Genomic DNA, 14149 nt, shown 5'->3' with positions numbered 1-14149 from the left:
TAATCAGCAACATTTCATGTCATTTTTTCAAGTATTGAAGAACAAAAGAGTTAATACAAACTTACAAACTTTGTGGGGAGATCCCGTGAGATTTGAAAAAATCGTTCAACCCTTCCTAGAAACCTTTAGTGGTGATAAATGTTTATTTCTGTTAGCCAACTCAAGACAAAAGACAATTTTACGACTCAAGTAGATGTGTGCTAAGTAATAAACAAATCCATTACACGAACAATGCAAGCAGACATTTAAAGCTTACGTTGGAGACAATTTATTTAAGTGTGTTACACAAAATGTAATTCAATTTATATTCGGAACAACCGAAAAATCCACTGATGTATTCATAACGTGTATAATAGGATAATGGATTTGAGGACCTCAAAAAATGAAGGTTTACTATTCAATCTTACTAAATAAATGCGCATGTTTGGATGAATGAATAGATATTTGTTTGAAGGTTGTATGGATCTCTGAAATTTGGCATTGGTGAAGATCATAGTCCGGAAGAACACATAGGTCGCGGGCGACAGCTAGTATCTGCATAACATTACGACCTACAATTTGAAAGTCATTACCACGCTATTTAATTTTCATTCAAGACAGCATCTTTTTAATATTTAACTGAACTAAACGCTGTTCAATTGTTTTGTCTTGAAATGAAAATGCATTATGTGAAATAACACGTTAATATTCACACGATAATTTTTGAATGAAGTTCATGAACATATGTACTATAATGCATTGTGTAAGGCAAAAGAACTGGTAGTAATAAGGTCACGTCGCTAAAAACTTGAGTCCTTGTCTGCGGACGGTAAATTGTCAATTGTTATCTAACGGATAACTTCTTAGCCTCAAGAATGAAAAACTTAATGGCCTATCCCAATTCCCGTGGCCATCATTGTGTTAACAATGACTGGCCAAGGTAGTGGAGGAGAATAAGTATTGTAGGGTTTCCATATTCATATGTTTAGAAGCGAAACTATGGGTTGAATTTTAAATTAAAAAGTTAAACCCCGCTCGGAAGTCATGTCACACGATTTACATTTTGTTGTATTACTGGACTCTTCTAGCACAGTAATTATTATACTCTAATCTATCAATGTTTTAAATTATATTATAGCTGTACGAAACGAAATATAAAGCTAGGAATTTATATATTTTACAGCCTCTCCATTGATTTTTTCCGCGTATCGAAAGCCAACGCGTGGTTGGTAAAGAGACAATGATATGAATATATTTGTAGTTTTATATAAATAGCTACAAATATGTATGTAACCGTTTTTGTCAACCCTAATGACCATCTACGCGTGACGTCATGAGGCCATCAAGTTTCTGCTCACGAGTAATAAAATAGGAATGTCAAAAATCATTAAATGTTCACCCTCGCCATTAACTGGACTTTCCTATTCGTAGAACAGCAAAAAAAAAGATTCAAAATGACCGCTCGTCGATGTCTGAATGCGACCCAATTTAGGTAGTTTTCTGAGACGCCGAATCGCACCATTACTATGCCCTTTTCTCGTGTCACTGCGATGACTGAGGACGATAATATGCTACAGAACGTTCATTTGGGTACTGAAGTATTTTATGATCACACAAGGGTCAAATAAATATTTATTTTACATGTTAACTACAGTGTTTCGTTCGGTAAGAATCATGGACATATATTTTATATGCTGACACACATTATTCATTGTAATGTTAGTATCCATACATTGATACAAGAGATATTTTTAGCCGTGGGCCTTCAGATTGTAAGACGCCTATCCATTCCAACCTCGTTCCATTCTTACTGATATAAATGCGAATGCGATGTTTATTAGAAGGTATTACGCCTCGACGTATATTGATAAAATTTGGCATATATTTAGAACACAGTCTGGAAGAACACATAGGTTACTTACTAAGTTTTTTTAACACCGCACAGACGACATCAAGTAATTTATAAAAGAAACATAAAATACGTTTAATTATCAACAATCCGATAAGCGTACAATCAGCATGATGTATTCACGCGGTGGGGCCTGTAATAGCCGAACCGTTAGACAGATGCATTTGACCTCCTTATTACTTTACTAAATTTACCACTCCGTAGTCGAGTCGTTCTCCATCACGTTGATAAGAAATACGTTTCCAATACTGATTTCTACTATGAAAACTAATTGTAGTCAATTAATTACAAAGTTAATAAATGGACAACTATTCTTATTTTAACACTTAAATTCAGCTTTTAGTTTTTTATAGTCTACTAGCTGTCGCCCGTGGCTCTGTCCGCGCGGAATAAAAAATAAACAAAATTAGTAGCCTATGTGTTCTTCCTAACTGCGTTCAACACATATTCCAAATTTAAGCAAAATCCGTGCAGCCGTTCCAAAGATACTTTCAAACATCCATCCATATAAACATTCACATTTATAATATTAATAAGAAGTAAGATTTTATACGTTGAATTAGAGAAAAAAAGATATTAATTTAAGCTTCTTGGTTAACACAATCCTACAATTATAATCCAAGTATGATACTATTTTGTGATTAATTACAAATGTTTTAATACTAATACATATAAACGTCAACGTTTATGTAAGGCTGTGATAAAATTCTTGCTGGTCGTGAGGAGAAATTGATTTGTCTTTAGTTCCAGCTGATAACTCTCCATGGGGCAATTATAGACGCCGGCTTTACCCAACAAACTATGTAATGCTACAAATAACTCGCTCATAAATGTTCTTCCTTATTACTGCGTCGTTATTGTTAAACGTTGTTTATTTATGCTTTTAAATCAGCTCTGAGCTTTAAACGTCGATGAAGTTTCTAACGCGGATTTAGGCTAAAAGGCTTCCTAATGGAAATTGTAATTAAATAACCCATCATAAGACGTTATATTAAAGTGAAATATGAAAATGTATAAATTAAATCTTCATCAATTTGCTAAAATTATTTATTACAAAAATTAATCGTAATCTTACTAACATTATAAAAGCGAATGTTTAGATACATGGATGTTTGTTTGATGGTATCTCCGCAACAGCTCAACGTATCTTGTTGAAATTTGGCATAGATGTAGAACATTGCCTGGAAGGACACATAGACTTCTTATTATATTATAATATTTATTTAATTTTATACAGAGAGTCGCGGGCAACAGCTAGAAATTTTATAATACAAACTACTGATACGTAATATTTTAGTGAAACTAACACATCTAGAAAATAGTAAACATTTGCAACAAATACAATCACAACAAAGCAATAACAGTTACTGTGTAAATAAGCAAATATGTGTGCGTGTATTCCGAGACACTATCTGTCTAGACGCCAAATAACAAGCTCGATAAAACATCTCCCTCGGAATTTCAAGGTCCGATGAACCGACACCTCACACCCCTATCTTATTGCCGAGCCATGCTGTAGTCCAAACCAATAAAACACGTTAATAACGAATTATTACTAGAAACATTAATGAAGCTTATATTTTTCACAAAGTAAATAAAAGAGTCAATTTTAGTAATGGCCGATAAGTACAAAGTTTTACGTTCCCCTGTTTACTTAATTTTGTATAAAGTTAACTTAGGAACAAACTGAAATGAAATCCAACTCAGCATAACTTAATACAAATGTAGATGGGGTTCAAGAGGTTCACAGGAAAGTGCAAAATCCTCTAAATGCGCACTAACAACGTTTAGGAACGTGCTAAAAATATGCAAGGGAGAATATAAAATTTCATTTTAACTTCATTTTTATTGAGTTAACTTAGGAATATTATTATATTTTACGAGAATTCTTAGGGAAGATTGGAATTGTGATAGATATTTGATAATAAATATCAAGTTAGCATTAAAAACATTGATATAGGCAGAATTTACTATAAGAACTCATATTAACTTCGAAGTTATGTGGCCTATAGTAACCTCTCATAGTGTCATATATAATAAAAGTGGTTTTTCGTACATTAAATATTAAAATCTATCTATTAAATTGTCTATCGTATATATATTCATTTTTTTATATTATAAGGTGGCAAGCAGCCACCTGAATTTTCTAAAATAGCGAAACGAACACTATCCATAGACATGGGTTATTAAAGACGCGCGTACTTTTAATAAAGGTAACAAAGGGAACACACTTCTCCTTCACTTCCTTTACTTATAAGAAAACGGTGGGAAGTGAAAAAGGGCTGAAATGAGCCATCCGACACGCACGCTCATCAGGCGAAACGCGGAATTGCTTCCACTTAAAGTCCGTCTTCTGACAGGTCATGGTATTGCACGAAGCGAGCCGGCCAATTTGTGCAACAGATGTTATTGCTAGTGTCGTACCATTGTTAAATTCTCCATATTCCTAATTCGTCAAAATTCGATAAAGTTAATGACAAAAGTTTAGTCGTTAGTACGATACTTGTGTTCGTTATAATTAAGTTCTAAACAAGTATTGTGTTACAAAAAGCGGCGACGCTGTATGGCGAGGTTATGGCGCAGAAGCTCGGCTAACTCGTTTAGCGTTCAACCTCGAAAGTACTTTCACCGGTTTCAGACTATTGGGTCAACGCCAATACCGCAGTCCCTACTACGGACATTTATTTATAGAATTCTACCTTTTTCATCAGCTGAAAAGTTTTGGCAAAATCAATAATTCCTACAACACATTATTAGATTACCAGGAGAACATGACATGCGCTGCAATTTGATAGTCAATATTTGAAAAATTCTAAAAAAAAAACAAATTGAACAAAATTAAAATTTTATAACATTTTTTCTAAACACAAGCAAAAACTTTCCTTTAAAACAAAAAAAGCATCTTCTGAATATCCTATGAAAGGTTCATCAAATTCTGTCCGTTGATTATTTAAACACGCGGACAGCGTCGGGAAATACAACACTTGTAAATTTGCTTTAAGATTAGATAATACGTTCTGCTTTTGTATAATAATCGTGAGTTTTCACTGCTTAATAACACGTGGAAAAAGATATTCTTATATCTGTTCTTTTAAATGGAATAAGAGTAATGAGAATATGTTTATTTGAACCAATAAAACCCAGGCTAGTATTTTCTATGGCATAGAATGAAATGAAAAGGACTACGCAATTGCATTTCTCCAATAAGGTTAAGGCCCATAAAATTGATCATGATGATATGTTGTAAACGAAGATTTTGGTCCCAAAAACTTTAGGTTAATGAACAGGATTAAAAGTAGAAGTTAAAACAAATTAAAACTGGTTCTAATCAAAATAATACTTCAAATTACGTGTATACGAATTTTCGATAACTGAAGAGGTATTAATGTTACTTCTACGGCAATAACTTTGAAGCAACACGAGCTTTAAGCGATGTTCGTTCATGTAATAAAGGTTACATAACGAACGGCAATAAAAGATTCGATACAAATTCGTTTTCCATAAAAATGTTTTGGAGAGACGTGATTGGTGTTCGTGCTCGTTGCTCGTTACGCTACGGAAGTCGAAGATGTAATCTATATGGAACAAACGATACGGATTACATCTTTACATTGGTTTCCAAAGTTCGATGGGCATGGTCTGGAGATGTGTAATAAAATTGCCAATATTGGATCCCACCTCTTCGCATCTTTGATAGTGCTATTCAAACATTATGGCGGTATGTAATTTCGAACGGGACGTAGAACGCAAAAAAATTTTAGATGTCGAATGGATGTAAGGGAATCCCCAACCGCAGTAGTTGACATGCGTTCTCAGATATTAAGGAGCCGCAACAAAGTTTGAATATAATAATACTGGAGTTTTTTTCCAATGCAGATGTAATGAAGAGGAAGGTATTGATTGTGGTGGTGTTGAGCGGCGGTCGGCCAGGCGACGGCCTTGGCCCCACCACACCGTCTAGCCATCCCCCACACCAACTATCAAGGTTATCACAGTACAAACAATCTATTGTTCCTAGGATTAGCATTAAAGATAACATAACAACTAGACTGTAATGTATATACTCTATTAGGTTATATAAGCGCAATAACATAGATTATATGTACTATAATATGGATTAAAGGTAATTAAAATGCTATAGTATTATACGAACAGGGATCAGATTACGCGGTATAATATACCGAACAACATATTCTCAAAAGAATATGTTCTTCGTAGTTATGGTAGCTCTCGTCTTTTGACAACCCTAAACATGGTGACGTCATACATCACCCTTGTTGACATGCGGACCGCAGTGTATGACGTCAGGGGCTTCAATAACGGCGCAACATGCACGCTGGCGCATCCGCCTCACTAACGGGCATAGAACGTGACAGGAAATATGTAACTTGAATATTAAAAAAAAACTTCCAAAATACTTGATTCGATTAATTTTGTGTAATCTTATGCCTCAATTACTATTAATTTTATGTAAATAATATTCCATTTGCAATTTGTAATATTTACATATCCACTATAAGTGGGACAGTTTCTATGGCCTTGGATGTTTGCCAAAGATACACCAAGCCATTTTCTTTTGGTGTTTTTTTATCTTTCTTTTTCGCTCACACATAACTTTTACAGTTTTTTTATTACTTTGGAAGCTTTATTACTACACTAGCGGCCGTCCGCCATTCCGTCCGCACGGAATTAAAAAAAAACCATAATTAGTAGCCTAAGTTCGGTATGTATGTCAAATTTAATTGAGATGCGTTCAGCAGTTCTAGAGGTACATTCAAACAAACATCCGTCCATCCATGTTAGTAAGAAGTCAGATTTGTCTAACATTTATTAGACACGTTTATAATACTTATATTCCTATGTGTATATAAGTAACAAAATACATAAGCGTAGCCACAATCTGTCACCTAGAGCACAGTGACTTAAATTTAAGATTACAAATGAAGACTCGTACTCGTAAATTCTGCGACCGAGAAGTGAAAACATTAAATTCTTATCGTGTTTTCAATTGTTTACAGCGTTAGTGCAAATATTTATATTTTATTTATACTATCCATCCGTTCATTTTGAATATGTAATAACTGCACATATCAAATATAAGAAAGTTAATGAAAATATTAGTTTGATACGTTTTGGCAGATAAATATAAAAATCTTTCAGTCAGGAGATTTGATCTTCCCTTTATTTACAGCAAATTTTTACATTCTGATAAATCTGTCAAGTACACACTTCATTTCCATAGATTAAGGATTAAGGTAAACTAGTTAACATTCGCCTCACATAAGAGTTATGTTTGTAACACAATAGCTCTACGTTTGTTATCACTAGGGATGCCACCTCTCCGAGTTCGACTAGGAATATTGCGATTCAGGCTGATTTTAGCTTGGTTTAATGTTGGCAGCCCTTAACGTAGATACGAATGTGAAGTGACCGCGAACGACTGCACAATGTTTGCATATCTATGTTTCTACAGACAATGTAAACACGAATATAAGCAAGTCGCAAACGTGTCTGAACATGTTCCTAGTAACCACGCTAACTACCTGCTTACTACCAAACACACGAAACATTTGCATACAAACATGATGCTTTCTTCCTCACTCTCTTAAAATATACTGAGACCACAATATGTATTTATGTGCACACTCCTTTATAATCCCGTTAATACAAAAGCAGAAACCAACGAAGATAAAATGATAAAAGATAAACAGACATTAATGGTTAAAGATCGTAAAATAGCAAGAGCGATTACATTACGGAAACTATAAATTGCAGTTTCGAACTGTGGAGAAAGTGTACCAACAATTACTCCGCTCTGTGATTTACTAAAATCAATAGAAAGTGAAACTTTTAAACCGTGGCTTATAATATTGAAAAAAAAAACTATTCATCTTTATGCAACATCAAAGACAAATCCTTTTTTTTATTTTTAACCAGTAACAGTATTAACGTTCGTGATACTTCATTTGTTTTCCGGAAACTTATTCACTGGTCTGAATGTTTTCTCTCGCCTGTCTGTAAAATTTTACAAGGCAATGTTGCTTCCGAGTTGCGATGGCGCCATATCACGTAAACTGTTCACTAACGTAAACTTTAAATTACATAATCTGTAGCGGGATTATTTCAAATAGATGCGGAATACACCAGCTGCCGCACTTCAGCGTCCGACGGCCAATAAAAAAAAAACTTATTCTATGTTTTACGGGCGCGTATTTGTACCTTTATAGCTGCGTACATACAAATACTGAAAGACCACCTGCGTAGACCGTCACTAAGGGTGTTCTTTAGTGTAGTTTCATCATATTAAATCTACACTTAGGTACAGATAAGAAACAGTTAATTTTATATTTGATATACAAAGTGAAAGAAGTATTCAAATTGCATACCAGGGCGCCAAGCATATTTTGCGATGCTCGATTAACGTAACGCCCAATCAAATAATTCAATTAGTATGGAATGCGATCTAGAATGTCACGATTCTGAGAATATTCTAACCAATGAAATAACTTGGTTGGTTAATAGAATTTGAAGGCATTGTTCTTGCTACAAAATAGTTGCGATTTTTTGCCTCTGCTTACACAAAAAAATCGATGTTCTGGAAAAATATATTATACTACAGCTGTCTAAAAAAAAAACAAACAAACATATCAGTCGTTTACCAGCAATGTTTACAACAATATCGGATCAGGCTGACAGGATGCGATAGTTCGACGACCCGTGCCAATTGAACGACAGTCCAGCGGCAAACATTTGGGCACTAAATATAATTTAAGTACTTAATTCCAACTGCAATAAACATCTTTCGAGGATGATTATTGAAGATTACTTCATATTTACCCCCTAATCCTAGTGATAACAATAAAACATTTCAGGACAAAATATATGCGACATTAAAAACAATTCAACAAGATATCCACGCGCTTCTGTATTTAATCTTCTATTTCCACTGGCGCGGCAGTAATCGCACTGCTTGTCGTTCAGTGGAAACAGGCACCAAGATGTTATTGATAAGGGTCGTTGTGCGGCGTGCGGCTGGCGGGACCAACGCATTGTCCTCGCCCCGGGGGGCAGTAACCCATGTGCGCCGATTAGATACCGCCGTCGGGTAAACACGCACCAAACGACTTGAAAGTAAATTAACTCGTCGCATCGCTTGTTTGCAATTTGTTGCAAGTATACTTCTAGTTAATATAAAAAAATGTGTACTAAAACTGTATATCTGATGTTCCCAGAGTTTTAAATTACAGAGAGAGAATTACAAACAGAATTAATTCGAAATAAAACACAAGCACGATAATTTAGTTTTACTTGTGGCAAGCCTTCAAATGTTTAATTTGTGTGTGATAGTCGTAATATCATTATCAAATGATACCAACTTATATTAATTTCGATAAAGAAAACATAACAGGTTCAAGTGACCTACTTTAGAAAAAAAATAGTTGTATTGTTAAAGAACAAAGCCTTATCATGGCACTTGGTCTGAAAGCACACACGTGCGCTTGTGAAATGTTTTCTTTATCACAACGATGTTTCTGTGGTTGTTTCGAAAGCGCGTAGTGTTGTCGACGGCGTCTTGGGACTGCTTATCGGGCGAGACTTGTTAACACCAAGTGTTTGCACTGCAAGCGTTGTGTGGACATGTATAAGATGATGAAATTGCTCAAGCATTTGTTTTCACAAAGCTTTACCTTTAATGAGTAGTATTTGCATTAAATTTTTTGTTTGTACGCGTGGCATAAATTAAATTCCAGGCTTATTTTACACTTCTTTAACTATAGCTTTCTACTGTTTTCCTTGTTTTGACACATATTGTCATCCCTTTCATTCTATTTGCAAAAAAAAACAATATGTTTTGTTTCATGTGTTAAGACACATTTTCTTCATATTCTTCAATTTTCACGATAAATTCATTTAATACCGATTGTATTTATCGATATATTTTAACAAATTTATACGCAGTTACATATTTGGTAAAAGAAACTTTCATATTCAAATACAAAGCAAAAACATGCCATCATCGTAGCATTTCAACTATCAGTTTTAAGTCAACACAGACTAATTTTTATCGCAAATAGCACAAAGCATTGAAAGTGTGAATATAGAAGGCGTAATATAGTAAAACAGTTCCGTTTACAATGGCCTTTGTCGCTGCGGGCTTTATTAAAATAAAACAGGAAATGTTAATTACTAAGCTAGGGAAATCCGATATGCATACAGCGTATTGTATTTAATACATTCCATTTGCTTTTCATTAGAATTAAATCTATACATTTGATAGTAAGTAAAGTATAAAACTCTGCAATTCTTTTTGAGTTATTTCTCTTTAGGATTGATTACTGCAGTTATAAAAATTCGTTGAGTACTTGAAGAAAGTATTGCAATTTGACCAACGGATGCCTCTCGAAGGGGTCTGAGCGGATGTGGGTTTCCCCGGAATGGCGCTTCGCGTCAATTTATAACACTAAAATAGTTAGCGGATCAGTTTAACTAAATTTGTAAAGGATAATTCATATGAAGATTAACGCAATTTTTTATTAACAATTAAACTGTAAGGAAATCGCGCATTATATCTTTTATTATGATCTCAACTATAGTAGAAATTGCTTAATATAACATTGGTTATCGGACCACAATCTTAGAACACGACTGCACCTTTTTATTTTTTACTTACTTATTATAGTATTGTAGATGTATGTCTTACCTGAAACATATCAGTGTCGGGGTCTTCTGTATACTCGACGATGACCGCCTGACTGCGGCTGAGTGTGTACGAGATGGAATGCTGGCTGGCATCGAGGATAGCTTTACTGCTGTGCGGCGTCTTCACTACGTAGTGTTTGGAACGGCGCACACCGTTTGCTGCCGGCCGGCGGTACAATACGAACTTGCTGCGCCGCCGGCCGCGCTCGCCCGCTGGCAAGTAACCGTTGTACCTGCAAGTATACATATATGTTAGTAACGAACTCAGAGACATTTAGTGGAGACTTAATCCGTTGCTTAGTTGTCGAAAGCTACTCTGAATGGGAGTATTGCCATACTTATTATAACAACGATTAATTGATAGTGTGGAACACTTTTAGTGTAGATTTAGTATGAGCAATCTACACTAAGAGATAATTAGTTATATCTTAATGTGTTAGTTAAGTTTTAGCTTTAAATCGGAGGGTTTTATAACAATCAATATCATCTAAGTTAGAGCATTTGCAAACTAGGCACACTATAAAATTTTATATTAAAATATTTTATTTTACTTAAACAAAAAACCAAAATGTCTCGATAATCACTTCAAAGTCATCAAATTAAAGGCAGTGGAAAACCGCAAACCATTATTTGAGACTAAATAGCTAAGTTGAGAATTAGGTCAAGATAAATTAGGTAGTATGCAGCTATTTACAATTCTTGTATTTTAAAGAAAAAAAATCATGCATTTCCTAAAAGCAATTCGTATTGCAGTACTTTTGATCGTAAAATGATTTAAATTATAATAACTTCAATTAAATTTAAACTGTATTAGAAAGTTTATTATTTGGAGAAAATTAACAACTGAATTATACGTAGTTTTGGGACACATTTGTCAAAGTTTCAAGAAGTTATTAAAAATAATCTAATAGCATCAGTCGTAAATTTTTAATTAAAACAAAACATATATTTGTGCAATGCTAATATAATAAACAATGCGTAAAACACTTGATATTCAGGTCATCAGAAACCAATAAATACAATCGTACGTGTACAATTTGCATACAATACGTTGATAACGAGACTTTGTCCTTTTTTTTAATTAACACAAAAACCCGACTAGCTGTACAAAAGACTATGAGAAAGGTTAAACTTCCGTGAGAAAAACCATGGAGGATTGTAGCGTTGTGATGTAACGATACGAATACGTACAACGCGTGGAATCCGCGACAGAGATAAACAACTTTTGCCAAAACAAAGCTTTTTATACATTTTCATGGTCCATCAGAACGTTTAGTTTCTGATGCCAAACCATGCGGTGTGCATTTTATTTTAAAAATAAAACAATAGAATTTTTAAAAGGCTGATAGATTAATGTTCTTTTGTCTTTTTGTTCATTAAAAAACATTTGATTTAAAAAAAAACTTTATCGTAACGTGTGATTACTGGCCAGTAAGCGTTGATTCACAGAGATCGCTAGAACGAACGACATATGGTCACTCTTTACTCGTGTTATTCACGCAATGAACGCGCATTACGCGCAATACGGCAACAATGCAAAAGAAATTGGATAATATCAAGTGGATGCATCGTGCATGTGAAGCTTAACAACTGCAACCTTTGTTGTGTAAAGTGACGTAAAGCAATTTACAGAACATAGTGCGTGCGAATAATTTTGCAAGTAAACGTAAGATTCTTCGTCAGTTATGCACGTCCCCATCTAGGTACATCGTAACTAGGTCTTAGTGAACCATGCTGATTGAGGGCGGATTGGGTGACTTCGGACGGAATGAGACGCTATAAGAATTCCACGGTCACATGTCCTTTTGACCCTTTCAAGTGAGGGCGCCATAAAAATCTTGCCCAAAGCGTTAGCAGCGCTATAACTGGCCCTGCGTTCTTATTAATTTAATGCGGGCCATTCAAAGTAAACTCCTTAGTTGCTTGTTTGCTTGATATCTTGCTCCACAAAAGACAGAAAAGCAGAGTATGTTTGTTATAATTTTGCATAACAACTCTTGTTTTTCTCGTAACATTAGCTAATATAGGGGTAATAATAAACAAAATCCAATTTATGATAAAATGGCTTCATATTGTATAAAGTACCAACGTTATGCAATGCTGGACAGTAAACAAGTACAACGACAGATATAAATTAAAGAAAAAATTGACCGAAGGAAAACTTTATTGAATTTCAACACGCTTTTTTTCTATGACATAAAATTATTATTGTAATAAAACATATTTTTGTCTGGCGATTTTCAAACATTATAATTATTTTTTGTTTTTAATAACATCAATAAAATACAAGCAAGCTAATAAGCAGACTAACAAATAAAACACAGAAGGTAAAGAAGCCCATACAGAATTTTATGATAGACCAACTTTTTATGTAATCAAACAGCGGGAGACTGGATAGGCCTGTAGCCGCCATCTAATTTAAGGAAGTATTGTTAATAAGAGAAGTTTATGGAAGGTCATAAAATAAAAGCAGAATCAACAGGGGGCTTTTTATTTGTATTGATTTTATTATATCATTATCATTGATTTTCTATTCATTAAAATAGAAAATGGAGTGCACAACATGGCGACAGCGTCAGGGGACTTTTCTTTGTGATCAAAGGAAACAAACTCTATATTAAACTAGACTATATGTTTCAACAGCGATATTTTTATAATACGTCTAATATTTAATTAAACTTGTCTATATCCAAAATGATTAGGATTAATAGTTCATTCATAAATATTACGTAAAAGGATAATAGTAAATAACATAGCTACGAACGTGCGAAAGGTCGAATACCATCGTCTAGTCAGAAGCAGATGAGTTTGGCGTTCATCCAAAGGTCAGAGTGCACTGCTGAAACCATGCCAATGTTTCAACACCCCTTTTCTAATGAAAGATTTCAATAAAAGTTTCAAAGAAGAGCAGTCTACTAAAAAAAACAACCAGAAATTCAAATGACACTCGATGCCAGAATTTAGAATCCGCAATTTGTGAAGATCGTCTCAAGAGTCGATAATATCCGCATTATCTTTTCAAATTTCGAATAAGATTTTACCATCAAATTTAGTTTAATTCTTTCATAGATCGCTTACGTTTTAAGTAAAATTGAGTCGATGTTTACTGACTCGTAAATTATCTCACTCACTCACTTACTCATTCACTCACTCACTCACTCATGATACTCATAGAAACTCTAAAAGGAATAAAAAATCATTTTAGTACGTAATAGTATAAGATACAGAAATAATAAATCGTCATCAAATTCAGGTATATCCACAGAGCAATAAATTAGAGTACAAAAACATTGAATCGGAATTCAACAGAAGTATGGACATCTAGGAAAAATGGCCTTTAAAATGTCTTTTCAAAGAAAGATAAAATTACAGTCCACGCAAACGTCTGTAAGGCAAGTAATAGGATTACCTGTCTATTACCATGACGCGCCAGGCTTCAAGGAAGCTTAACGTTCTTAAGGGTATTTTACATGACTTATTTCTTCTGCACTTTATGTCATAAACGTACGTGACGTAGATTTAAAAAAAACTAGAAGAGGTAATTTTTATTTTTTATTGTCA

At 34.2% G+C, this 14149-nt stretch overlaps 1 protein-coding gene across 2 annotated transcripts in view; it reads right to left on the bottom strand.

Annotated features, from left to right (window-relative positions):
• Pli (E3 ubiquitin-protein ligase pellino) overlaps window positions 1-14149 on the bottom strand; it is a 48483-nt gene that overhangs the window by 13792 nt on the left and 20542 nt on the right. For both annotated transcript variants that reach the window (XM_013315540.1, XM_013315541.1), the window contains exon 3: window positions 10590-10821. In XM_013315540.1, the coding sequence (XP_013170994.1) occupies window positions 10590-10821 (232 nt within the window). The remainder of the gene's footprint in view (window positions 1-10589; window positions 10822-14149) is intronic.

The sequence above is a fragment of the Papilio xuthus genome, unplaced genomic scaffold (assembly GCF_000836235.2).
Source record: "Papilio xuthus unplaced genomic scaffold, Pxut_1.1 DF826961.1, whole genome shotgun sequence".
NCBI classification, from domain to species: domain Eukaryota; kingdom Metazoa; phylum Arthropoda; class Insecta; order Lepidoptera; family Papilionidae; genus Papilio; species Papilio xuthus.
Note: the sequence above shows the minus strand (reverse complement) of the source record. Positions and strands in the feature narration are given on the sequence as shown.